This window comes from Odontesthes bonariensis, chromosome 1 (genome assembly GCF_027942865.1).
Source record: "Odontesthes bonariensis isolate fOdoBon6 chromosome 1, fOdoBon6.hap1, whole genome shotgun sequence".
Taxonomy (NCBI): Eukaryota; Metazoa; Chordata; class Actinopteri; order Atheriniformes; family Atherinopsidae; genus Odontesthes; species Odontesthes bonariensis.
Window position 1 is genome coordinate 39,100,862 of NC_134506.1, and position 27,762 is coordinate 39,128,623.

The window sequence follows — 27,762 nt, forward strand, 5'->3', positions numbered from 1 at the left end:
TAGCTTCATGTACTGGACTGACTGGGGGGCCAACCCAAAGATCGAACGTGCAGGAATGGACGCCTCCAGTCGCGTCGTCATCATCTCATCCAATCTGACGTGGCCTAATGGGCTTGCCATCGACTATGAGACCAAACGTCTGTACTGGGCCGATGCTGGCATGAAAACGATAGAATTTGGCAACTTTGATGGTTCTGACCGACAGGTAAAAGCCATTTCTTAATTGGATATCAATAGTTAAGTCAGGAGTCAAGCCTCTTGGGGAATTTTCAAAGCACTCAATTACTGTTTTGCTCAAAGGTTTTGATTGGCAGCCAGCTGCCTCACCCCTTTGGCCTGACTGTGCACGAGGACAAGCTGTACTGGACAGACTGGCAGTCTAAGAGCATCCAGAGCGCCGATAAGCTCACCGGCTTGGGACGAGAGACGCTGGCGGAAAACTTGGAGAACCTCATGGACATCCATATGTTCCATAGACACCGTGAGACAGGTCTGTGTACATCTGCAGCGTCGTTAAAGAATGAAGCCTTTATATCTGATGCAGTCATCAAGTTTATCCTCTGTTGCAGCATGTCCTGTTAGTGTTACTGTAACATAACGGTGGGTGTTTAGTTAAACAAGCTACTATTTAAGCTAGAGTCAAAAGATCTTTGTAATTAAGCTGAAAATCAAATGAAACTTTCTTTGTTTATTTCCAACATTATTGATTCATGACTAAATGTATGTCAAGCTGCATATTATAGGGCTGGGCAACGATTAAAATTCTTAATCTAATTAAACACATGATTTCCCTGATTAATCGCATTTGTACGCAAAATCCAAAAATGAATTCAAAAGTAGTGTATAGCTTTGAGCATTTAGTTTTATTTTAAATGTGCTGCCATATGAATGAAAGTGCCATAACATTTGTTGTGCAAACACACTTTTAACATCAGCATCTTTCTGTAGTTTTTATGTAGAAGCCTCGCTCCACTGTCTGTTTCCTTGAATGACTTGCTGCTATCAGTTGTGTGTTTTGCCTTTAAGTGATATTTTAGGCTGGAACTACTACGCTGAGAAGACAATTCAACTTGGCAGTGTTTACAGATGACTTTGGTTCTGTCGACTCCGCCGTCTGGAAGAACTTTAAAATGAAAATGGCCGAGTAAAAGTTCCGTACCCTTCTCCATGTTTGGTGGATCTGCCGATTACTTTCTTTTCCAGTTCCGCAGCAGACAGCAACAGACTTTTACAAAATAAAAGCCTGAGAGCAATAAACCTTTACAATAATAAAATAAATTTAAAAAAATAAATTAATTAAAAAATGCGTTAATGATATTTATCAGCGTTAAATAATTAACGAGTTAACGCGATAATAACGAGTTAACTCGCCCAGCCCTAGTATATTAATTTTGTTTAAATAGACAAAGAAGGTATTAATTTAACCATGTAAACGGCCAAACCAAAAGTGTTTGGTTAGCCCCAGTTTCTGCCATACCTCTCCCATACTTTTCCTCTCAGCTTACAGTAAAAGTAGGTCGGGGGGTGATCTAAGTCTGTTTGTGTGTCTATCCGTAGTGCATAACCCATGTGCAGTGAATAATGGAGGCTGTAGCCACCTCTGTCTCCTGGCACCTGCTCCCAAAGCTTCCAGCTGTGCCTGTCCCACAGGGATCAACCTGCAGACAGATGGAAAGACCTGCACACCTGGTATGGAAAAAAAACGTGTTTGCAATTCCAGAAATGTTTGGCCAAAGGATGAAAATGAAGGGTTGCTACACAGCAGCCTGTGTAATGTTGAAGATTTTTCCTAAAAGTCTGTGTCAAAACAGCGCATATTCATCCTAAAATGGTGAAATGGTAGTAGTATTTCTCTGCGAGCCTGCACACTAGAAGAAGTTGTGATTCCTGGCAGATAAACGTGTGCCAGCTTCCTTTGTACTCTGGCAGGAAGGTGCTGTGATGTGTGCTGATGTGTGTGCAGGTATGAGCAGCTTCCTTATCTTTGCTCGGAGAACGGACATCAGGATGGTTTCTCTGGATATTCCCTACTTTGCTGACGTTGTTCTGGCTGTCAATAGCTCCATGAAAAACACTATTGCCATTGGTGTTGATCCGAAAGAAGGTTTGTATGTCTTTCCTAATTTTTTAGAAAATACTTTCGAGGCGTCAAGCGTTGCAGAAATGAACTTGTTTCGTTTGTATGTGGCGCACCCTGCAGGGAAAGTGTATTGGTCTGACAGTACACTGAAGAAAGTCAGCAGAGCTAACATTGATGGAACAGCACAAGAAGACATCGTATCTACAGGTGGGAACGGACAGAAACACTTGTACATTTCTGTGATTCCGCTCAGTCATAATGTCATGACTCCAGCTCGGTTTTCCTCTGTAGGGTTGATGACAACTGATGGTCTAGCAGTGGATGCTGTCGGCAGGAAGATCTACTGGACAGACACGGGAACCAACCGCATCGAAGTGGCCAACCTGGATGGCTCCATGAGGAAAGTTCTTGTCTGGCAAAACCTCGACAGTCCACGGGCCATCGCGCTCTACAACGAGATGGGGTGAGGCTGCTGGAGTGGGACACCATTATTTTTACGTCAGGATTCCAGTTTTAATCAAGTTCTCATCATCGTCTTGCACAAATGACCATTATTTTTTATCTTTTTCTTTTCCAGTTACATGTACTGGACAGACTGGGGGGAGCATGCCAAGCTGGAGCGCTCAGCAATGGACGGCTCAGACCGCGTAGTCCTCATTAGTAACAACCTGGGGTGGCCTAATGGCCTCGCTATCGACACCGCTGGATCTCAGCTACTGTGGGCTGATGCTCACACTGAGGTCAGTTTTGACCTTTTTAGCCACAAATCATGCATGTTAATGGGAGAAAAAAGTTCTATTCTGTTTTTTTTGGATTTCTTATGTTGATGAACTGGAGATTATTCAGCTTTTAAAGGCAATAAAATAAGAACTTTTTAGAAATCATCAAAATAATACAAATAAAACATTGTTTGCCACAAATCAAATGCATTACAAACATGACTGAAAATAAGATGAATTTCAACAGTGAAGAAAAACTAAGAAAGATTTCATCATTGTTGTTTCTCTCCTTCAAAGATCACTAACTAAAGGCAACAATCCAGATCTGTAAAAAAAAAGTGTTGACGAAAGATTTAATGGTTCAGTGGTTAAAGATTCATTAAAACGCAGTGAGATCATTAGATGTGATGTCGTGCGTTGTGTCCCCGCAGCGCATCGAGGCATCCGATCTAAACGGGCAGAATCGCCACACCCTGGTGACTCCAGTCCAACACCCCTATGGTTTAACCCTACTGGGGTCCAACATCTACTGGACTGACTGGCAGAGCCGCAGCATCCAGCGAGCTGACAAGAACTCCGGGGCCAACACCATCACGGTGCGGGCCAACCTGCCGGGCCTGATGGACATCCAGGCTGTGGACAGAGAGAGGCCTCTGGGTGAGACTGAGGAGGAGCTTGATGTTGTTTCACAGAAATGAGCTGTTGATAAGTGCTCACAACTAAATTTATTTGTTTGAGATTGGTAAGGAAAATCACTTCCAGTGAAATCGAGAAATCTTTTGCAAGTATTTATTGTGAGAATGTTTCAAGGTATTCTCACTATTAAGTTCCTGTTTCTCTTTATTATTATTATTATTCCACCAGTTTCCGGCACCTACTCGTGCATACTTTCAGCTATTTCTACAATTTTGGTATCAAAACGTTCAGCTCTTTCAGCAGATTCTTGCTATCATTTTTGGTGTTTTTAGCTTTTACACTTGTTAAGATATTCAACTTTTATTCAAATTTTCCCGTCATTCAAATGAATGGAAACAGCTTTCAGCTCTTCCAAATCATCTTCCTCTATCCAACTATTTCCGCATGTTTTCAGCTAGAGACACCATTCAAACTTTAAATGGGTCACAAGACATTCAGCTATTACATAAATCTTCAGCCAATTTTGAAATATGACAGTTTCAAAAACATGAACATTTTGCTCCTTCTTGATTTTTATGAATGAGCACAGTTTTTTCAAACAAATTCCTCTAACTTTCATACAGTTTAACATAGAGAAACAAATTATACCTTAAAATGTAGGAAACATTGTCCTCTTTCAGCCAATGTAACTACTAAAGAGCTCACATTTACAAAAATGTGTCATCGTTTCGCCTCATCGTATCAATCTTTCCGTCTGCGGCCTCTTTAGGTTTCAACAAGTGTGGCAGGAGGAACGGAGGTTGCACCCACTTGTGCCTGTCCCGTCCCAACGGCACTTCCTGCGCCTGTCCCACTGGCATCCTGCTCAAGGGAGACGGCAGGTCGTGTGACGACTCCCCAGAGACGTACCTGCTCTTCTCCAACCGCGTCAGTGTGCGCAGGATCTCCCTCGACACCAACGACCACACTGACGTGCATGTGCCGGTGCCGGAGCTGCACAACGTCATCTCAATGGACTACGACAGTGTGGAGGGGAAAATGTACTACACTGATGTCACCCTCGATGTCATCAGGTGCAGACACGAGCATCTGCATGCAAACATTCTCATAGTTATGTTTTAGCTTAAAGGGATAGTTCGCCTCTTTTGACATGAAGCTGTATGACATCCCATACTAGCAACATTATTTATGAGTATTTTCTTACCCCCTGCTGCGTCCTGTGAGCCGAGCTTCGGCCTTGATTTGGCGTTGACGAAGGTAGTCCGGCTAGTTGGCTGTGGCTTAAAAAATAAAGCGTTTTGCTTCTCAAAACAATATGCGTTCAAAAGAGTGATACATTTGCATCATAAAATCATACTCCAGGAAAAAGTCAGACCTCACAATCGCTTGGCTCTATTTTCTCTCCCTTGTATCACTGCGTGCTGCCGCCTGCCGACAGCTGCGCCTGTTACTGTGTTTGCTGCTCGGTCTGCACTTCGGTCTGCTCTTCGGTCTGCACGGTCTGCACAGCCCGTAGTGATACGAAGGGAGAGAAAATAGCGCAAAGTGATTGTGAGGTCTGACTTTTTCTGGATGAACGATTTTGTGATGCAAATGTATTACTCTTTTGAACGCAAATTGTTTTGAGAAGCAAAACGCTTTATTTTTGTGGCCCCAGCCAACTAGCCGGATTACCTTCGTCAACACCAAAACGAGGCTGGAACTCGGCTCACAGGACGCAGCAGGGGGTAAGAAAATGTTCATAAATGATATTGCTAATATGGGATGTCATACAGCTTCATGTCAAAAGAGGCGAACTATCCCTTTAAAGAAAGCGTAGGAAAAGAAGAAGAATCTGAATAAACGTTGCTGTGGTCAAATGAATGCCACTACATAGTGGAGCTGAAGACCTCAAACATACCGTTATATGCCTATTAACTAAATGATTTGTTCAAATAAGTGACCTTACAGTATATTGTATAACCTCCATTGCTAACTCTGTGTTTTAGGCGTGTAAATCTAGACGGCAGTGACATGGAAACGGTGATCTGCCAGGGCCTGAAAACCACCGATGGGCTGGCTGTGGACTGGGTTTCCAGAAACATGTACTGGACTGACACCGGGCGCAACAGCATCGAGGTGGCTCGCCTGGACGGAACCAGCCGCAAAGTCCTGATCAACAACAGCCTGGATGAACCCCGAGCCATTGCAGTGTTCCCAAGCAAAGGGTAAAAGTTGGGAGCTAACTGGGCTTTACCCACAAATTAGAATTTTAAGTTTTGACTGTATATCTAAGATAATCTGTATGTAGATTTGTGATATTCCAAACTGTTTTCTTTAGTGTAGATCTGCACTGAAATAAGGATTGTGTTGCTTATTTACCGTGGATCCCCCTCCTCACCCCTGTGCTATGTTGCACCATCATCCTTTGGTCCTTTGTGTTTTCCACCATTACTTTTTCCTGCGCGCTTGGAGGGGAGGTAGTAAAAGAGTGGGTGTTTACTTGATTATAGTTCACAATTTAAACCTCTAGATGGAAACCTCCCACAGTCACAAGCTGCTGCGTCCTAAATGTGTGAAGGAATGGTATCCCAGGTCCCTCTCCCCTGCAGCTGTCCGACTGTACAACCAGCAGACCCCATAAACACCATAAAGGGCCTTTAACTGCTTTAGATACGACTCCAATAATTCTTTTATACTGTGTGCAATTAGCGCTGGGCGAATTCCCCTGTCTATTCCGGTCGATTACCTTATTCACTGCACAATGCTTGTCTTTTTGTGGTTTTTCTCATTTGTGTATTTTTATCTTGTTCTTGTTTATTTACAGACATATTTTAGATGCTGTGTTTTTTTTGTATATTTATGTTTTATTATTTTTTTAGTATATTTATTTAAAAGTTTTTCCTACTTTTCTGTTGCAATAATCCAATTTCTGATAAAGTACTAATCAGGGACTAAGTTTGTCCTCTTCTAGGTGTTCCTTCCTCCTATATGCTACCAAAGAGCCATGCTAAAAACTGTCGGAAGAAAAATTGAAGTTTTTTATTTCAATTAGATATTTGTATTCCTTATTTCACTTTTAATTTTTTCTCTGCAGGTTTCTCTTCTGGACTGATTGGGGGAACGATGCAAAAATCGAGCGGGCCCATCTGGATGGCTCGGACCGAAAAATTTTGATCAAAACCGACCTTGGATGGCCCAATGGTCTCACACTAGATTACGACACACGAAGGTCAGAGGAAGTGGCGTGTCTAACATGCCTTATAATGCTGTCTCTCTTACAGGCGCCTTGAAATTGTAACCAGATAAGGTTACAGTTTTATTATCCAAGGATCTTGTGATGATATTGAGTGTTTTACTAGATCATGTTACAAACATTATTGCTCATCAGCTGAACTTTTTTACCTCGGCAAAGGAATTTGCACATTGTAATCAGTTATAAACCGATGTATATCCAAAAAGGAAAAAGTATTATTAAGTGAATATTGTGACAGTTTATAAATTCAACAGTGCCAGTTTTACTAAACGTTTTAGATTCTGTAAAGTTATGGGTGTTAAATTACTTGGATGCTCTAAACAGACAGTTTTAACCGTAAGTGACACATTTATTGCAAAGCTACCAGCTTTTTAGCTAGCTCTTAGCTTACATTGTCTTTGTGTGAGCTAATGCAGTGCACCTGATGCTAACATGACATTTTAACATGGTCTCACGAGCATTTAAGTCCATATAACAAGATGCTAACCTGATGCTAACATGACATTTTAACATGGTATCACGAGGATCTAAGTCCATATAACGAGATGCTAACCTGATGCTAACATGACATTTTAACATGGTATCACGAGGATCTAAAATCCATATAACAAGATGCTAACCTGATGCTAACATGCTGTTTCAACATATCATGCTAACCAGTTTACACATATTAGTCACCATTGTCACCATTTAAAGTTAATTTACTAAATGGTTTAAAGAAAAAAAAGAGTGTTTCCTGTGCCAGCATACCGGACGTTACGTGTATAATTCCTCATTTTAGTCTGTTAGTATTTGATTAGCAGCTTAACATTGTGTGTATGTCAGCCTTTAAACATGCACCACTTGAACCACTAGTTCAAGGTAAGTTGACAAAATATTTGTATAGCTTTCCAACCCTTTTCTATATATTTTTATGATTAGAATTGTGACCTTTCTGCATGTTCAGAACATGTTTGCAGATATGAGCGTCCTCATGGATCTGTAAACTTTTCCCATGCAGGATCTTCTGGGTGGACGCCCACTTGGACAGGATTGAGAGCTCAGACCTGAATGGGAAGTTGCGTCAGGTCCTCGTCAGTCCGGTGTCTCATCCATTCGCCCTTACACAGGTACCACCCCCCCGACCCCCCAATCCTCCTCTGCTGTCAATCACTGGGCTGACCCTTCCTCCTGGCTGCCTCCTCCACTCACCTGCTCTCTTTGACTCATCGGCTCACCGTGTGATTCTCATTGTCGTTTCTCTGTCCTCCAGCTCATACTGAACCCATTTGACTTAACCATTTCTTCTACTTCCCTTCCACTCTGACCCTCATTTTTCTTCCTCCTCTCTCTCTCTCCCTCCCTTTCCCTTTCTTCCTCTCACCCCCCTGCTCCTTGTCTGTGTTTTTTCCTCCTCTCTTCTTCTCCCCCGTTTCCCCAGTTGAAGCCGGTGTCCTCCCCTCTAATTCCTTTCTCCCGACTCTCGCAGCAAGATCGTTGGATCTACTGGACGGACTGGCAGACAAAGTCCATCCAGCGAGTGGACAAACACACTGGCCGAAACAAGGAAACTGTGCTGGCCAATGTGGAGGGTCTCATGGACATTATAGTGGTATCCCCCCACAGACAGACAGGTAAGCCGTGGGTTACACTCTGATTATAAACCTCCCCCAGAGACCACTGATGTTATTAACGAAAAGCCATCTTGCTCTGATCACTTTAACATTAAGTAACCTGACACGATTGATTTTAGTTTTGTTTGCAATGATCTGATGATTTGATATGAGATGAGAATCCCCAGAATTTAGCTTTTAATAAGGAGTCGAGTCGGTCTAATTAAAATATCACTGCCCTGACTCAATGGAGTGAACCAAGCAAAAGGACGAAAATCGACAAAACTCATTTTCAAAAAGCGATTCGGATAGTTTGGTGCCAGTTTTGAACTTTTTTTTTTCTCCTCTTTATTAGGTACAAACCTTTGTGGCATAAATAACGGGGGTTGCACTCACCTCTGCTTCGCAAAGACCAATAGTTTTGTGTGCGCCTGCCCAGATGAACCAGATGGGCGACCCTGCTCCACAAGTAAGTGTTCTTTGTAACTGTCCAGCCAGAAAGGCAATAAAGTGTTTTCATGCTTATTGCAGCACCCTCTTTTAGTCCAACACTGCTATATATGTGTGTGTTGCCTCAAAGTAAGGATCCAAATCCATGTATTAAGTTGGATCTAAGTGTTGCTCACTTTCTTTACGGGAACTTTGGCATTTTATTGGATGATGCTTTTTAAAACACCACAAAAAAAAAAAAAATCTACATGGTGTCTTTGTGAGGCTTGCTTTAAAGATCGTGTAATGGCTATTCGTCCTTAGTGTCAATAATCAAAACTAAAAAATGTCAAAACCATATAAAACTGAATCAAATCAAACGGCCACTGAGACACCTAGGGAGCGAATTTACACAGGAAAAATGAGTCCATTGTCCAGGCAAAAAATTAGGTTTCTTTAGGTTTATTGCTCCAACCAAGCAAACGAACAAAGAACAATGGGCCTTTGCCGCCTCTTTTGCCCTGGTAAAAAACCATTATCCCTCCCAGGTGCCTGCTCACCTGTGACTGCCTGCCCAACTAAGTAAACTCTCCCAGTGCGCCCCAGCTAACCAGTGCTTTCAAAATAAAAGCATAATTAAATACGCAAATTAACTCAAACAATACTAGATATCATAAACAACCAAAAAAGGTGTATTCCCCAAATTAAACCCCCAAAAGATAACTAAATAATAAGTGAGCCAAATATTACAAAATAACAAATGGCTCCTACAGATCGGATGTGTCAGAAAAACTGAGTCTTGTGTGAAAATGTTGCTAAATTTTAAAGGGAATTTGTTCTGGTATTGGGTGAACTTTAATTGAATTAAAGTGGATCTCTTTTGTGGAAATCAAGCTTGTACTCATCCCGCAGCGGGTGGCGCTACAGAGCTTCAGATGCAGACACCAGCAAGTTATTTCCCCCATGTTTGATGATAATTGTTTTTATGTGGGTCTGCTGACATGCAACTGGCAACAGAAACATTGCCTCCTCCTCCTCGGAGGTACATATCAGCTAACTGTAAAGGTTTTCAATGCAAGACTAATTGAGAAAATAGGAACTAAAACCTAGCTGCTGTTATTTCCCTGCATGCTGAGATTCTTAGCTGCTCCTGTTTATCAGTTTCAGGTTACGTCCCCACCGCTCCTGCCAAAGGCACCAGCAGCACCCCGCTTCCCAACAAGATCCCTAAAGCCCCAACAGACTCTCCGGACAGGGGACACTCGCTGGTCAAGTAAGTCTGCTTGTTCATTTTCTCAGTTCAGCACGACTCCAGGTGTCAACTTATTTTACTGAGGACACTTTTACGCTTGTTCTGGAATTCTGCTATTGTTTCTTTACTTAATAAGTTAATTGCATGTAATCAAAAGTACCCTGTTTTTTTTGTTTTTTAATAGTATGCTCTGTTGTGTATACATATATATATTTTCAAGCTGGGTTCCTCCTATTTCTGCAGCTGCACTGACAAGGACCTGAACACAGAAGGCTGCCTGAACACAGTGGTGACAGCTCCTCATGGTCAGTACACACACAGGTTCTCACCTCATCACTTTGTACACTGGGTGCAGACTTTGAAAAAACACTCTGGCGTATGGGACATTCATATTTACCATTGTATTGACTGTAAGTGCACTGTCCTGTATAGACACACAGACGCACTTCTCTAACAGAGATGGGTTCAGGATGGGGTCATTATTACTCGATTTGAAGGCTGTGAGCACAAAACTGCCAACCAAGCTTTTAACTTGTTCCCACCTGGTACATTGTTTTCCAATGTAACTTTAGCTGGTTGTGGCATGTTTTTTATTAACTTGCCAAGTTTCTTGCAGTTCTGTGGCCTTTGCTTTTGTAAATGTAAATGTACTTTATTTATACAGCCCTTTACAGACAATCCTTACGGTGTAATAAAGTGCTTTACAGCAGGTAATAAATAAAGAGAAGAATAAGTAAAAACAATAAAAGAACAGTGAAAGCAATAAAATACAACAAAATCGAATAAGATAAAAGTGTCATCATACTACTGGGTATTAAAAGCCATCCTAAATAAGTAGGTTTTTAGCCTAGATTTGAAGAGGCCCAGGTCAGAAATAAGATGCAGCTGGACGGGGAGCTTATTCCAGAGTCTGGGGGCAGCTTTGGGAAAAGGCTCGCTCACCCCAGGGTTTGTATTCTGACCTGGGCACTTCCAGCAAAAATGTATTTGTTGACCTCAGAGCTTTACCAGGATTTCGGACTGTTAAAAGCTCAGATAAATACGATGGGGCGAGGCCGTTAAGAGCTTTAAAAACAAACATTAAAAGTTTAAAATCAGTTCTATAAAGGACAGGAAGCCAATGGAGGGAGTTAAGAACAGGAGTGATGTGCACACGTCTGTTGGTGTTGGTTAAAAGACGGGCAGCAGCGTTCTGCACCAGCTGAAGGCGGCTGAGAGAAGACTGGGAGACGCCGACATGAAGCGCATTGCAATAGTCTAACCTTGAACTTATTAGGGCATGGATGGCTTTCTCAAGGTCATGACGACTTAAAAACATTTTAACTTTGGCCAGGAGACGCAACTGGAAAAAAATGAATAAATAAAAATAAATGTACAAGATGAGGCCTGAAAACCATTTCTGGTTTAAACATTGGGACCTAATGAAGAAAAAAAGGCGGGAAAATGTGCAAATCTGTACGGAAACTCTGTACACGCTCACACACAGTTTTGAGACGCAAACGCTGAACTGAAGCCAGTTTGCAGAAATCAGATTTAATGGCTGCTCGTGCATCCATTTACGCACATGATGGATGCACCTTTTATGATAAGTGTTAAGACCATACCTGTCCTCCGTGAAACGTTCAGTCCTATAAGATGGAGATAAACTCATAAATGGGATTCTCCTCACTCTTTAATCTGCGCCGTCTAATATAGGGTAGATAAATGTTGAAATTCTCACAACTTTTAGTATTCTGACATAAAATCAAATGAGAGAGAAGAAATGATGAACATGGGTAGAATAATAAGACCACGCTTGATTTTATCTTTTTTTTTATACACTGGAGACACGACCACACACACACACTCTGCCTTCCTGATTAGCTTTTTTTATCTTCCTCATTGTTGTTGCCATGATTCACCTTCAGGAACCTGCAGACAGCAGGCAAATTACTGTAATTCAAAGCATGAATGGGACGTTTTGCATTGATCATTAATGGTTAAATGTAAGGATAAAAGCCAAAACCACATGGACACGTTTGACACACATTGATTCTGTGGACTGTTATGTAAATGAGACCCCGGATGTCTCAGACTCTGAACAAATAATTCCAAACTGCCTGGAAAAGCCAAACTAAATAAATGCAAATCAAAAGATTTTTTTAAAAAAAGATGAAAATTAAACTCAGATCTATGCAGATTCTTTTAAAAACACATTTAGATCGTTTACATGAAGTTGAACAATAAAAAAAATAGAACAAATTGACAATAAAATCAGATTTAAACATAAAGTTAACCGTGTTCTAGTTACTAAATGCACAGCTTTTGAACCCTCACGACTTTCTTGCTGTTGCTCAGAGTTCAAATACCCACATTTCCTTTCCACCAACTTCTCTATCAATCCATTTGCTGTTGTTCATTAATTATGCTTTAGGGATCAATGGTCAAATTATTCTGGGCTTTCAGTGAAGCAAGTGGATATCTGGTTAATGGATAAAGGATATCTGGGCCAAGACTTCCCACTCTCACACGCTCATAGAAAAGGAGCGGGCACAAAGAAATCTTAGACCAAAGATGGAAATTCTTCCTCATGTTGACTTCTGGCCCACAGAACATTAATGCCTCACAGGTTCAGCTAATCCATGTCAGACTACTTCTGAATTGAGGGGAAACCTAAGCTGGAACAGACCTTTTCTGTTGTCTTTGCATCTGTGGACATATCTGTGTACATATCTGTGGACATATATGTGATATCTGTTGCAGGAGAAGGACTTCACATCAGCTATGTGATCGGTGGAGTTCTGACCATCCTGGCCATTCTGATCCTCATTGCTGCTTTGATTATTTACAGGTCAGTTTCCTGCTTGATACTTTCTTACGCTCTTAGATTAAGTCGAATTTGTAAAACACAATGCTGTTTTTTTTCCCTCCTTGTTGTTGATCAACAGACATAAAAAGTCCAAGTTTGCCGACCCGGGAGTCAGCAATCTGACCTACAGTAACCCCTCCTACCGAACATCCACGCAAGAAGTCAAGATCGAAACATCTCAGAAGCCTCCGATATACAACCAGCTTCGATATAAGAAAGAGGTAACAACCCGACTGAAGGAGCAAGGGATCCTTTTGTTTGTTTGATGAATGGATTTAAGGTGAATCCATGGGATTTTCATAGTATGATCACAGTCTGTACAACTGTAAGTCAGGTAACCACGGAGACGGATGACTTCAGTTGTTTGTCTCTGGTCAGAGGGATTGTGCTGAAATAAGTAGCACGATGACACGAGCAGGCCACAGCAGCAGCGCTCATCTCCTCCTCCTTTGCTCTTCCTCACTGCAGCTCTCTCATCCCTACAACTCCCTCTCTCCCTTTATCTTTTGATCCGCTTGTCTCGAGGAGAGGTAGTCGCACAGCACGTTGGAATTGTCTGGTTTTGATTTGCTTTTTTTTCATGTTTTCCTTCATTTCTTCCGTCTCTCACAGCATGAAACTACTATCCAAACCTTTTTTGCAGAGATCTGTGATCAGTAGCATAGATAGATGGATAGATACTTTATTGATCCCGAAGGAAATTCAAGCATCCAGTATCAGACATAATAAAGCAATAAAAATGTTTATACAATTATAAACACTTCTAAGAATTTATATTTGTAGACAATCTAAGAATTTAAAAAACAATTAAAAAAAATGCTTTGTGAAACTGACATTTAAACGAGCAAGAAATTAAGATGTATGGATACTTTTTGTTAAAGGTGCTACATGTAACTACGTTAAACTCCATTACATTATTCTCAGATTGATCATGAAACCTTAGAATAATCATAAATGACAGCTGGCAGCCCGTGTGTCAGAGCTCTTATGTAACAGTGCTGACTTTGTTGACTTTGTTCAAATGAAAGGAAAAAATGATAGACTGTTAGGGATATCTAATTTTGTTCAATGGGACTGTAGTGATGTGTATCTTTTGCCTAAAGGACAATTCAGTATATATATTGACCCATGGGGTATGATGCGGTTCATGAACGATACATTTTCGAACATAAATAATTTTATTCAAGTATTATTATACCTTCTGTGTATCTGTGTAAATCCATTTCCAGTTCTCGAATCGCATCTCAAAGCTTTGACTGCTAACCGTCGAATTGCCCTGTGTATGAATTGTGCTCTATAAATAAAATTGCCTTGCCTTGCCTAACCGTCAGCCAAGCAGAGCTCCATCTGCTCGAGTCTCCAGTTTTCACACCATGTAGCTATCCGGCCGCTTTAACCGCACATCGCACACATTATACATGGAGCACCTTCATCTGAAAGGTAGAAAAACTAACTCGAGAAGAAAGCCAGTGTGAGGCATGACTTTTGTTTGATGGTGACATTTTGTTCTGAGTGCTGTGAAACTGCCTGATTAATCCAACAGGGGAAGTCTGTCTCTAACGGGTTTGATATGAAATGTTTTGCTCATGTAAAGTTTGTTATTCCTAATGAATTAGCCCCAAAAACATCACAGCCAGAGTTTTAAGTAACTTAGACTTTCTTATAAAACTTGGATCCGCTTTGACCTACTAATCGTGTGTCCTTGTTTAGGGGGGAGTGGACGGAGACTACACCAAAGAGAAGATCCGCATTGTGGAGGGCGTGTGTCTCCTGTCCAATGATGAGCTTTACTGGGATGACCTAAAACAAATCAAGCCTTCCCGAGGCGGCCTGCACACCTGCATGCGCACAGACACCGTGTCCCTGCAGGCCAGCAGCGCTTCCTTAGATGATGGCGAGACAGAGCAGCTCCTCCAGGAAGAGGCATCCGAATGCTCCTCCATAACCACCCTGACCCCCTCAGCCATCACCCCGCAGCGCCATGCCCAGCACAGCCTGCCCGACACCGGCTGGGCCTCCATACGCAAGCCCTCCACCGAGAGTGAAGTGTGAGGGTGTCCCACTGCCCCCCCTGTGCTTTATTTCAACCATCAATACCTGACGCACACATCTAGACACCTGCATTTAGAGCTGGTACATAGGTACAAATGCAGTAACAGTTGCATATATAAAGTAATAGTGCGTATGAACCTGGTTGAACACATTTAAGCTCGCAAAAAACCACAACTTCTGTCTTTGAAACTGACCTACTTATACACACATGCAGTACAGTCCTCCACCAGTCCTCCACCAGTCCATCAGCGCCATTGCCTTCAGGCAGAGTAATAAACTGAGGAGTATGCTGGGGCAAAACAGAAAAGGACTCCAGGAAGGAAGTGAATGGTGACACGAGCATCATCTGGATTCTTTAGGGGATACAGATGAACGCTTCTCTGTGTACAACTTCTTCACTTTGGTGAACTTTCTTTGGAATGAAGCTAGAACAACTTACTCCACAGATGATGTAACTACAGTGCTGTCTCTGATGCCACTCATGGACTCTATTTATGGACTTTTTTTTTTTTTTTACTTGTTGAGTGGGTTTGCTGACTTTTAGTGGATGTTGAGTGTGTTAGGAGTTTGTGCAGCAGGACCCGGTTTTATTTATGACAGTGCCAAAGGGTGGGGCTTCAGAGTCTCCATGCTTGTTTCTCCATTTTTCACTTGCATAGAGATTTATCAGAATTCTGGGATGTTAGCTGCATTCAACTTTACTGAATTGCCGTTACGGTGACAAGTCGTCGCTGTTTTTTTCTCATTTTTACAACCTCGTGACAAGAAATTACTGTAGCAGGTACTCTCAGATGGTCCATTTATTCACTGCAAAAGTAACCTGAAAGGAAGCCTTACTTTTTAAGGTGGAATTCAGCCGGTGCTGATCATGGGGCATAGCAGAAGAAGCTTTTATGAAGAAACAACCGAGCATTTCAGTTTTTCTCCTTCTTCAGTCGCATATTTATTATCTCAGAGGTTTTAAGATGCTCATGACATTTTTCTCTCTTCACCACCTCTTGCTGTTCACCCATGCAGGTAGTTGTTTTCCCACATTTTTTTTTTCCCCCGAATTAAAGCAATACTATGTAACATTTCTACCTTAAAATAACAGCTTGAAAAAAAATGTGCAGCTAGAATGAGTTTTAATATTACGATTGGCCTGTCTCCTATGCCCTTCGGGGGTCTGAGTTGGAAAAACTGCGCTATGTAACTTTGCTGGACCGGCCCGGGAGCTGAGCGGAAGTACTTCGACTTGCTTTCTGGCACACCTACCGCAAAAACAAATAGACCCCTCTCACGCTCCCAGGTACATTTGATTACTCTTACCTTCTCGGTCGACATAGCTTGCACCTTCTAACTCCTCGCCGGTTCGTCAACAAACGTGAAACGTGAAAGCGAAAGGGTGTTGTATTTACGACAGTGTAACCGTACATTACCTCCAAGCCTGTAGGGGGAGCTCCATAGTGGGCTTTTTGAGAAGTTACATTGTATTGCTTTAAACACAAAAGGATTTCTCTCGTTGAGCACGTCTTTCGTTGGTTTTCCCTAAAGGGAGAAATGTTTGTGAGGTTAATGAATAACTATGCTAGCACTTACTATTAGAATGTTAAGCTCTTTGACGTTAACAAATTCAACAATTATCTTCTTCCATCGCAAGTGTGTTTATCATGCATTATTGATGTCCAGCCTGTTTTTTTCTCAATGACTTCTCTCCACCTTCTCATTCTTGGCTGGTGAGAAATGATATTTTTGAAGCAAGCTTAAACAATAATTGAGCATTTTTAACCCCTCTACGTGCCATCAGGAACTAAATTGACCAACCTTTGCAGGACTTTGCAGAAAAGGGTTGCGAGTCTCCATATTTTTGTCAGTAAAGTTGATTTAATTGGAACACGATCAACGTTTTAGTTCGGCACTGCATTGCTTTGACATAGTTTTTACGATTTAAGGGCAGATATATCAAAAACTTGGCACATGCAACCAAAAGTATCTGCTTGGCCAAATGCTGCTAGAGGTAAATGAGAACGTTTGTTCCTTTTTGTAATATTGAGGTTTTTTTTAGCCCACAACTTTACAGCCGTGTAAGAAATGGTTAACGTGGAAACACTGTGCATGTCTGACCTCATCAGACAGTGAGGGTTGTAGTTTAGAAATATGTCACTCGCAAACATACTGAGAAATGATTTTTAATACGAGAAGATGTTGCGCTTTGCTTTAACTTTAGAGTACCATTTTTGCTGTTGAATTGCGGTACAAGGAAATACTATATTGCTATACTAGCAAATATCTTTTAGACGTTATAGAACCGTGTATTTTGAAGTATCTGCTACAAGCTCAGCAACTTGCTGATTTGCTGCTAGACGAAGCACTGAGGCCAATGAAAGAGGGTCTTGGCAGCTACATAACGACAGTCTCTGACGGTTGGTTGACAGTAGGCCTGCAGAGCATCATAGTGACCCAGTATCCAGTTATCCCGGCTCACAGTCCCTCCAACTCTGCTGCAGGAATTCTAAAACTGTACAGATTTTATCATGCGATTATAAGCAACCTTTTTCTGTTAATATTGCGTTAATCAAGTTGTATAGTCTTTTGTACAAAGGGATCTCATGAGCGTTTATAGACTTGTATTAATTTTACTCACTGGAGAAAAACAATTTTTGTTTTTGTTTTTGCTGGATTATTTTAACCACTGTGTTTCCAAGCCGTGTAAATGATAGGGAAGATGCCAGTTATTTAATAGTGCTCTTTTATCTTATGAAATACTGGTCACATATAGCTGTTGTAAAGTTAACAAAAAGAGGTATTTATGATTTTTTTTTTTTTTCTTTGTTTTTTTTTGTTTGGTTGTCTCTTGATGTGTAAATATGAAAAAGACTGTATATGTATTTCCATGGCAGTACTAACAAGCTGTGTTGTGTGATATAGTGAATTATCCCTTTGCTATCTTTTAATATAAAATTGCATTTCAATGAAACTTTTGACTCACTCATCTATATGCACATGGCTTTTATAAATGTGTTCCACATTAGACTCAATGATGATGCATAAATAAAAGGGAAACTAATGTCTGTATTTGTTGATGATTACAAACGCTACAAAGAAAGGGAAGGCTGTAGTCACAAAATCTGGATTTTGGTGGCATAAAGACAAGTTAGCAAGTTGAATCAACCCCACACGGGGGGGCCATGGCTCAGTGGTTAGAGTGGGTCACAAGCGGAGGACAAATTTCGTGTTTATGACTGTATGCATGACAATAAATCTGATCTTAATCTTAATACAGTGTCGTGAAAAAAGAAAGTAGACCCTCTTTCAGTTCTACGGTGTAACATATCAGGACGCACTGCAATAAAAAAAAATCTTCTGGTCCTCACCAGATGTTAGGAGGTAAATAAATGTCCTGTATGTGACATATTACATTTATAGTTAAATTCTTTGTGTAAAAGAATTGTAGCCAAAAGATTGGGAGGATTTCACTTTTCAGAGGGTAAAAAACTTCTGAGAACTGCTAAACAAATAGTTGTTGTTGAATGACATAACTGTGCACAAAAAGTGAAAGGCATAACAATATCAAGTAAATTTTAAGCAAAGTACCTATAAGTTAGAGCTGCCAGCAACTTCCGAGCCCCGACTCCAAACACAAAGAGGACATACAAAAGGACACGATTCACACAGAAAAGACACCAATAAGAGGGTGTTGGCACTTCAATGAATTAAAAGCAAGTTATGTTATCTGCACTTATAGTTCAAAATATGGGCTATGTTGCCAAAAAATAAAAAATAATACAAAAGTAGCATTGTGCAATTAGACCAGATAAATGTACACAGAACTACAACACCTGAGTCTATGATAATACTAGATTAATATAGTGATATGGGGGCAAAATCAGCGGCGACCCTCGTATATATATGAAATAAAGTAATTATTCTAGCAAGATCACAAATTAAATCATTTAAAACGATTGTTAAAATAAAAGTACGATGTACGTAATGCACAAGAAGGCAACTTTCGACTTAAAAGAATCGAAGTTTCTTCCAAACAAGGTGGAAGGCCTTTATCTGCACGTGACATGTATGCAAGTTATCATTGGCTTTTTAGGAGGGCAAATGGTTTAATTGTCCAATCACCGACCCCCTAGTTCAAGCGTTTGGGCCAATCACTGATCAGAATTTCACAGGCGTTTGTTCAAAGCGAGAAGGGAGGCTTTCTGATTCTGTTTGTCCGAGACACAAGTAAACGACCAAACGACTTAATAGCCATGTTAACGTTGGAGACTAGATCTTTTTTTATACGTTTTAATATGTCTAAGCTCGCTTTTTCCTCCTTTAGGTGTACATTTTTTTGTTAAAGTGAATTAAATGCTATCTCTAAACAGCTAGCCGAACTATGGGCTAGCGGAGTTAAGCTAGCTCCACGTGTTGTTTATCTCTAGCTAACCTGCTAATTCGTTTGTTTCGTTCCTGTACGCAGCCGGAGCTGCTAACTAGTCAACTAGTTTCTTCAAAAGCAGTGGGAGATCTGAAGAAACAGTCGAGTGGATACTGAATAGATGACGCTATCTGAAATCCGAATCCAAGGTAAAACGAGAAGCTCAAAAAACGAGTCAGAAGTCGGCTTTGGCTGTTTACGTCAAAGGGATAATGGGTTTGAGAGTGATGAGTTGCACTAATCAGTTGGGGTGTCTGCTGCAGTGGCGTCAGCACCCCAATCCTATTCAACCTGAGGACACACGATGTGCACAGGGGCCATCTGACTCAACCCTTCCCACTTTATTGTTTCACTTAATGCAAATCGTATTAAACAGAATGAAAATATCACATTTTCCGTGACCGCCCTTGATATGTAAATTGTATAAATCGCTCGCACTTAAGTGTTTGAAGGCGCTTGCATGTAGACTGATGCACGTATGTGACGTTTGTTGGACTTTGTAGCTTCTGTGTCATGTAAATGTATTTCGAGCCACACTTAATATTGGGCTCAGGGCTCTTAAGGGTCCACAATATCTGTGGCAGAACGCCTCTTTTAAATGGTCAGATTATTTGATGGTGTGTTTATAATTTATTAAACTGACTTGAAGCATCTGTGGTTTGGAAACAAAAATGTATGAATCGGTCTTTAATTTTCTAAATATTTTGAACAATGATTTCATTTAGCATTGAATGAATTTTGGCAGCAGAACTGTGAAATTGACTCCAGGTGATTTAACCTAAAACTGTTTTGTTGAATTGCTTAACCAGTGGCATAGTGGTTCCACTGGGAGGTAGGGTTACTCTGGATTTTTCTGTTTGCAACACATCCAGTAAGAGATGAATACCTAATGTTATAATCGACTATATATATATATACACACACACACACACACACAAGTACTTTATCATGTTTAGTTGATCAGAAGTACATGCACATTGTCACTTCTTTTGCTTGGCATCAGCTCAAATTAGTGCTCTGTAATTCGTGCCTGAACACAAACCATCCGAATAAAGCTGCTAATCTTAGCAAGTGAGAGGCAGAGACGGGTCCTGTCTTTGCATCCCTCTGAAAATAAGAATTGGTTTGCAGTACACAAGTAAATGTGAAGCTCATAATGAGATGAGTTGGTATATTCCATCTACCTGAATATACCTCGGACCGTCACCACACCACTGCTCTTTACCTTCTTTTTTTTATTAGTGCATTTTGTTTTAATCCCTGCTGTCTTATTTATCTTATTATCTCTAAGTCTTAACACCTGGAAGTGGAACGATGCAATCCTGCGGATCCTGCAACCTTCTCTCTCAGCTGTCTCGAGCAGGAACTCCCTCCTTCTGCAAGGTTTGTTTCTGGGTGTTCTTTTCTACTTTACTGTGGGAGTAGTTTTCATTCTTTTTGCTTTGTTGAAAATAAAGAATGAAGTTTGCAGTTCCCTCAAGAAACTCGAGTAGGTCCAGGTGTCTGCAGTGCATTCATTCTTTATATTTCACCAAAGGACTTTCTTTGTTTTTGACGTAACCAAATGCTTAATATGAGTATCTCTGAATCCAATGTTTTTGTCCATAAAATATCAGACTCAGGCCTATGTTGTACTTTTAGTTTATTTTCCATTAGTTTCAGTACACCTGTTGTTTACAAACGGTTTGGTTTGGCAAACATCTGTGTGACCATATGTGTCTTTTAGCATATTGATTCGGCACAGTTTTCAACCTTGTGAATGTTGGTCAGGTGTGCTTATTAGTTGCATCAGTAAACACCTGCTCACAGTTTGAAGAGCCATTTAAATCACATTTATTTGTTTTATTACTTCTGCTGGATCAGAGGTGGCACTACAGAGCAGAACTGGCATGTGAAATAAAATCCTCGAGGTGAAAACTATTTACGAATAGCATTTGGTGACTTGAGTAGTGTATCTTGTGACTGGTTCATGTTATGGGACTCTCTTAAAAGGCATCTGCACATCTCTCAACAATACATCAGGAATGTGCTGCAATAAATTAAGAACACGGTCGACTTTATTTCTGTGCAAACATTGGGAAGCGGTCCTTTAGTTTTGATGAACACAAACCTAAATATCCTGAAATGATTAACGCACAATTGTTTCAGAGAACCTTTGCTGGGGGTGACAGTGATGAGTTGCACTACTAGTCAGGCTGCTGACTGCAGTGGCACAGCTGGCCTGTCCTGACACGATGTGATGACACCAGATGTGCACAGGGGCCATCTGAGTCACCTCCCCAGGAGACAGAAAAAACAGCAAGTGAACAGTTTTTAGTGCCATAGACTGACCTATAATTCCCTGGTTTGGGCTTTTGTTTTTTCCTAGCCTGGAGATTAAGAGCTGATTGTTGGCTGGGATGTTTGAAGATCCATAACCAACAAGTTTTCCTCTCGGGATGTTGATCTCCCACCAGAGAACTGGTAAGAATGAGCAGCTTAAATAAGTCTGCTTTAATGAAATGGAAATCTGTTTTGGCCCGATGAACATTTTAATTTTCACCTTAAAGAAAATGTATTAAACTCTTAAGACATGAATATACTCAGATTGTATCATTAAAGTTCAGAATACAAATGACTAAAAAACACATAAGGGACTCAAACATTTAATATATTCATTTACAAGGTATGATATCTTGGACTTGATGAATAGTTCTTTGATTATTGAAAGTGTGAAACTTATTCGTAGTATCAAAGCATTTAAATGAATTAACTTACAACAAAACAAACATTTGAAATGTCCCTGAAGAGTTTCACAAAATCCTTAACTTGGTTATTATTGCTCTTTGGCCCTAGTTTGTGCTGTGACATTTAATTGATTAGAGCAGCGATAAACTCTCTTCATAATAAACACTGTAGATAAAAGCAATTGGTCGACTAAATGATTAATCATCACTCTGTTAAACTCATTAATGTACAGCTGTGGTTACCTGTTGGGTTTAAGATGGATGTTAGCCACCATAAGCTGTGTCTGTAACCCTCCTTCTCTCAACTAATGCTTGTATTTTGGTTTAGTCCCATTCCTCCCCTTGGCTTTACCCCTCTGTTTTGCATTCTGGCTGGTTAGGTTATGGTAGTCATTAGGGCTGAACGATATATCGTTATCGTATCTATATCGAGATATGAACATTCAAGAAAGTAATTTCGAAAAAGCAACGATATAAACGATATATTTCCCCCACGCTCGCCCTGCTTATACAGCTCCGGCAGTCACCATAAACATTACTTTTAAGATTGCGCTTGAACGCACCCCACCGCCAGCCAACCACAAAGCTTATTTCACGCTTGCTGTGGATCGACAGCTGAAGCCAACCAATGACAAACATAGGAGGGTGGGAGTGAGGGAGAAGTAGACTGAGACGCACACAGCCACACACATTCACGGCGAAATCAAAACGAAAGAAAAGTGACATGAGCGCGGAAGATAATTTGGCCGGTGGCAGTGCAGAATCTAATTTTGTGCCAAAACATAAATCATCCTCCATTATTTGGAGGTATTTTGGATTTAGAAAGGATGATGTCGACCAGAGCGAGGTGTTGTGCAGGTCGTGCTTGGCGAAAATTAATCAATAAAACTGCACTCTTTTGTTTTGTTTTTATTTTTCTGAAAAATGCTTGGTTTTCACCAAACCCGTAGTCATATCGTATCGATATCGAGATATGAAATTTTGTCCATATCGTTCAGCCCTAGTAGTCATCTAGCTATCCGAAACAAAGCCCTAAACCTTGATTACTCAGGGTATCCGCGGGGTCTTAAAATGTCTTAAAAATTCTCTTGAAATCTCATAAAAATGTCTTGAATACGATTTTGAAAAGTTCTTAAAAATGTATTGATGTGACTTTTATTTAAAACAAATGTATAAACTTCAGTCTCGCTTTTAAATCTTTCGCTTTTTGAGGACGCTATAAGGGAACTAAAGTACCTGTGCAGCCCGGTCAGAATTTATCGAGCACAACCTGCTATTAAAGTTTGCTGTTCGTGGTTGCCAGCAGCGTTGTCAGTTAACGCTTTGGTTAAGATGGGTAAATGCAAATTTTACAATTTGTGGCTTCAGAACGAACAATTTACCTCATGGTTGAAGCCAGTAGATGGAAATATTTCTGAAGCACACTGCACCTTGTGCGAGGAAAGTTTGCAACTTGGCACATTGGGCATCAAGGCGTTGGAGTCCCATGCCAAATCAGAAAAGCATACAGCGGTCTTAAAGTGCCAGCAGCAGACGCTTTCCATCAGCCAGCATTATTCCACATCAGGATCTGGAGCATCGAGGTCCAGCGTGACCCGGTCTGCTACAGCTCCAGCTGACCTCCGGACAGCGTTTGGGTCTACGCCCGCTCTAAAAGCGGAGGTGCTCTGGACTCTTTACACAGCAGCTAAGCACCAGTCAGATACTGCCAATGGGAACATTGATGAGCTGTTCCAGACCATGTTCCCGGATTCTGAGATGGCAAAAACGTTTAAGTGTGGAAAAGACTTGTTTTGCAAGTAATTCCGAGCCTCCTTTTTGCCATTATGGATGTGAAATGGGTCTTAAATTGTATTAATTATGGTCTTAAAATCTTTAATGTGACTTTTTCAAACCTGCAGAGCCCCTGTTGATAGTCCTTAGAAAAGGGGTCACCTTACCCTTCATCAGGGGAGCTGGGGTTGGGATGTTTGAAGTGGGACAGATGAGGTATTTTAAAAGCATCACAATTTAGCTTTAGTTTTATTCTTAAAAAAAAAACTAAAACAGATTCAGTGCTGGCATGTTGACACCAAGAGAGAGATATTTTAAGGGCCCCCAGATCAAGCGCTCGCTGTGGTCACTGATGACCCAGTTAGAACATAGTCTGTGATCTGTGGCCATCTTGATAGTTTGACTGTTTTTTTTTTTTTTTTTTTTTTGGAAGACCCAAACTGCCCATGACAGCAGCTGTCTTTCGATAAAGTCCCTGTTATCCTTATTGCGTCAGCATAATTATTGGTTGAGCTTTTAAACTTCCTCTGTCCTCTTTCTGTCTGCTCTTGTCCCTGAAGGCAGCCTTATGGCCAGAAATCCCTGCCAGCCCCACAGCAGAGGCTGCCGGCTTCACCTGCTGCACACATCGTCTGTCATTGATCCCCGAGCTGCTGCACGGTGTCCTGAAATGAAGCCACCCTGTGCTGGGAAGACACGTCTCCAGTAGGTGTAGCCTTAGTGAATGTTTTGATGTGGTTTAAAATGGAATGTCTTCAATTAGTTGGCACCATTTTGAAGAAATAAAGCTTTTTTTTGTTTTTTTTGTTTTTTTCCAAGGAGAAAAAAAAAACTGTTGTATTGGATAATACAATTTTGGCTTTTCTCAAACTAAGACCGACAGTGTGAGCTACTTTAAGTTATCCAGTCCTAAAACTTGTCTTCAGTCCTATAAACCAGAGGATATTAGGTGGAACACTTTTTTTTTTTTTTTTAAATAAATAAAAATAATAAATAAATTCTAGTAATTGATTAGCGATGACGCAAAGAAACGTTTTATTGTTGTAAGATTTATTCATTCATGTATATGTGTTTATCCTGCAAGCTTTTATTCATTTGCCTGCTTCTTATGCTGGTCATATTGCTGATTGTTTGGGGATCTGAACATCAGCATGCAGGCTCTTGCACAGCTGAGAGGACAGATGAATTTAATCAGCTTGTTGCGTTTTATTTTTGGTGATAAATGGAAGGATTCTGTACCATTTGAATAGACCAAGCAAGAGCAGCTGAAGCATGGTTTTCATCTGTATTTTCTCTTGTTTTCAGTCTGAAAGCTGATCTCCTTGGCAGACGGATGAGGTGGCACACCAGATGAGTGTGTTTAAGTGATGGGAGAACGTTCCAGCTGTATTGTGGCCTTATTGCTGGTAAGCAACATGGAGTGAGATCCGGGTTATGCTATATTTATCTTAGTTTGATCTTCACTGACTTTAAAAGCATTGGACAGAAGCACAGCAATAAACTTGCACAAAATCCCCACATTTCCAGCTGTCCTTGTCAGAGTATGCGACTGAGTCGGAGCAGTCGGCCACATCGCACTAATGGTGTGAGTGACTGCATTCCTCTGAAGGGATTGCACTTTCAGTGATTCTCTTGCATCATCAGCGGGCACCGCTCTTCCCAAATGTCTTGATGTTCGTTTTGTCAGCCAGCAAGGTCTGTCTTGATAATGCATGAATGCGGTTGGCAGTACAGTCTATTGCATCAGTATATTGACAAACAGCTCCCCAAGTAGTGCAAGCAAAGAATATTACAACACCTGTCCACCAAATCTGCAAGGTCTTTGCAAAGGTCACTGGAGTAAATCATTAGCATGGTTCTTAATGGGATGCTGCAGACCTTGGATCAGCTTAGACCTGAAATATCGATGTACAGGTAGTTTTTGCACATATAAAAACAAATCCAGGCCGAACTACTGATTTACACAAAGCCTACCAGAGGGTGGGAGGAGTAGGTCGTTGTTGCTGCATCAAATAGGATAGGGTTGTCACATTTGGATGGATCTTATGGAATTGATTGACAATTTTGTGCTTTTTTTTTATTTGACTGAATAAAATTTCAAAAGTTGCACCACTCCAGTGTTTTTGTTGTTTTTTTTCATAAATCAAAGCTCTCCTGAAATGTCATTTAAAAAAAAAAATAATATTAATAATCTGGATAGCCACCACCCATTTATAAAGACTGTCATTTGTCCAATTCCAGAAGCGGCGTTGCTGATTTATTAATGCTCATTTCAAAGTCAAACACGGCAAAAAGGTTCCCGGGTTGAATTGCTTTTCTGTGGAATTTGCATGCGTCTCTCCCTGAGCTCCATTTCCCCTGCAGAGTCCAAAGGCCCGTTCGAGGGTAATTTGTGAAACTGAATTTGCGTGAACTCTGGACGTGACGGCAGAACTCTTAACACAATGAAATGAGCAGTTGTGGAATGTTTGTTTCAACCTCCCCCTGCTGCACTTCACGGCTTTGACCACCAGGTGGCAGTTGTACATCAGGTTTTTTTTCCCCCCTACTCTGTAGTCTGATGCCGTTTATGATGGGAACACACACGCTTGTTTTATTAATGCCTGAAAACTGCAAATTTGTGCAGCACGAATGAAGACTGTGCTCATGATGTAAGTTCTGGATGGAAATGAATCCTACGCAGAATAGATGGGTGCGACACCGCTCCGTCTTAACATGCAGATGTAAATCTGTAATTTGGCTCTATATTAAACCATATCAAATATTTATTGAGTTGCATGTTGACAAATCTAACTTGAATTCAAGTCGACCTCTCGAAGTTAACTTGCATTTATTTAGTGAAGCCCTCGAAGAACAGCCCTCTCTTTTTGCCTACTTATTGTAAAATCTGCAATCAGTTGAATGTCAAAAGTAGAACATTCAAACCATCTTTATCCGTAATTCTATTGTAACACTTCCTGTTCTGCGGTCATTCCAACTAAAATAAGACTGCACGCTTCTATATACTGTGATTATATGTGATGAACAAATGCACTCCCAGTGGGACAGAACATAAATGTAGAAGGTTCTAGTTAGTCTGTAATACACTTTGCCTTTCCTGATTTATTAAATTTTTTGAAGGATTTGAATGTGGCATATTTGTGAAATCAATACATGTGCAACATGCTCGTATGTAGTGTCACACAGTGCCATGTATTGTAGATATATAGAAAAACTTTGAAAGTCTGATCAAGCATTTTATGAGCGAAGAAGTTATTTGCAAACCAGTTTGAAACAGGACTGAGGTTTCCAACTTCGGCTTCATCTGTGAGACGCAAGGTTATTATCGTTAACGAAAACGAACGAAATAGCGAAAACTAAAATTAAAAAAACAATTTCGTTAACTGAAATAAATAAAAACGAAAATTAAAAGACAAAAACGATAACTAACTGAAACTATATTGCGTGTTTCTAACTAAAACGAACTTAAATTATAGATATAATTTCCTTCGTTTTCGTCTCTGTCAATTAAATATGAGCTTCTTGGTATGATCAATTTTTTTCTGGCAGTTTAACTCCAGCTGCAGCAGCACCTTAATGCGCCTCACGGTCCATGACGTCACCCTGTTACACAGCGCAACTCATCATGGCTGCAGCAAAAGTTGGGAGAAAACATCAAAGTCCCATATGGGATTTTTTTTGAATGTGACGAGGAGAGAGATACAAGCAAGTGCCTTTGTACTGGAAACAGACAAAATATGTGGCTTACTTCTCAAGGGGAAAAATCCCCAAAAATCTAAAAGTCCATTTAAGAAGCTCGCATAAAGCGGCTAATCTGGAGTACCTTGACAAACTAGCATCTGTGAGTAGCCCACCGCCACCCCCCGAAAGAGAAGCAACATTCCGGTCAGGTAGCACGGGGAAGGAGACCACTTTAATGGACTGCTTTCACCGCAACCAAATAGCTGCTGGTTGGTAAATACACAAGAACACCACAAGCGAGAAGATGCATTGGTTAACATGTTTATTGAGA

The 27,762-nt window shown here is 40.7% G+C and overlaps 1 protein-coding gene, 1 long non-coding RNA gene and 2 other non-coding genes across 7 annotated transcripts in view; all 4 read left to right on the plus strand.

Moving 5' to 3' along the window:
• Window positions 1-17,799, plus strand: part of lrp4 (low density lipoprotein receptor-related protein 4) — a 124,273-nt gene extending 106,474 nt beyond the window's left edge. The window contains exons 20-39 of one of the 4 annotated variants that reach the window (XM_075466729.1): window positions 4-205; window positions 301-490; window positions 1,558-1,689; window positions 1,964-2,104; window positions 2,201-2,287; window positions 2,372-2,543; window positions 2,658-2,820; window positions 3,231-3,456; window positions 4,205-4,508; window positions 5,424-5,642; window positions 6,512-6,646; window positions 7,671-7,779; window positions 8,091-8,283; window positions 8,618-8,731; window positions 9,853-9,964; window positions 10,187-10,248; window positions 12,686-12,773; window positions 12,871-13,012; window positions 13,260-13,321; window positions 14,502-14,588. In XM_075466729.1, coding sequence (XP_075322844.1) covers window positions 4-205; window positions 301-490; window positions 1,558-1,689; window positions 1,964-2,104; window positions 2,201-2,287; window positions 2,372-2,543; window positions 2,658-2,820; window positions 3,231-3,456; window positions 4,205-4,508; window positions 5,424-5,642; window positions 6,512-6,646; window positions 7,671-7,779; window positions 8,091-8,283; window positions 8,618-8,731; window positions 9,853-9,964; window positions 10,187-10,248; window positions 12,686-12,773; window positions 12,871-13,012; window positions 13,260-13,301 — 2,833 coding nt within the window. In that variant the 3' untranslated portion in view covers window positions 13,302-13,321; window positions 14,502-14,588. Of the gene's footprint in view, window positions 1-3; window positions 206-300; window positions 491-1,557; window positions 1,690-1,963; window positions 2,105-2,200; window positions 2,288-2,371; window positions 2,544-2,657; window positions 2,821-3,230; window positions 3,457-4,204; window positions 4,509-5,423; window positions 5,643-6,511; window positions 6,647-7,670; window positions 7,780-8,090; window positions 8,284-8,617; window positions 8,732-9,852; window positions 9,965-10,186; window positions 10,249-12,685; window positions 12,774-12,870; window positions 13,013-13,259 lie in introns of all 4 variants that reach the window. The other 3 variants (XM_075466705.1, XM_075466714.1, XM_075466722.1) reach the window with 3 other exon arrangements.
• A 1,212-nt stretch (window positions 17,800-19,011) lies between these two features.
• On the plus strand, window positions 19,012-25,798 carry LOC142385565 (uncharacterized). The gene is made up of 5 exons (XR_012770214.1): window positions 19,012-19,400; window positions 20,543-20,634; window positions 21,620-21,714; window positions 24,311-24,455; window positions 25,056-25,798. It is a non-coding gene; the product is annotated as an uncharacterized LOC142385565 (long non-coding RNA).
• Window positions 19,469-19,582, plus strand: LOC142385880 (small nucleolar RNA SNORD67). Its single transcript, XR_012770260.1, has one exon. It is a non-coding gene; the product is annotated as a small nucleolar RNA SNORD67 (small nucleolar RNA).
• LOC142385884 (small nucleolar RNA SNORD67) lies at window positions 21,415-21,527 on the plus strand. Its single transcript, XR_012770265.1, has one exon. It is a non-coding gene; the product is annotated as a small nucleolar RNA SNORD67 (small nucleolar RNA).
• Window positions 25,799-27,762: the final 1,964 nt, after the last annotated feature.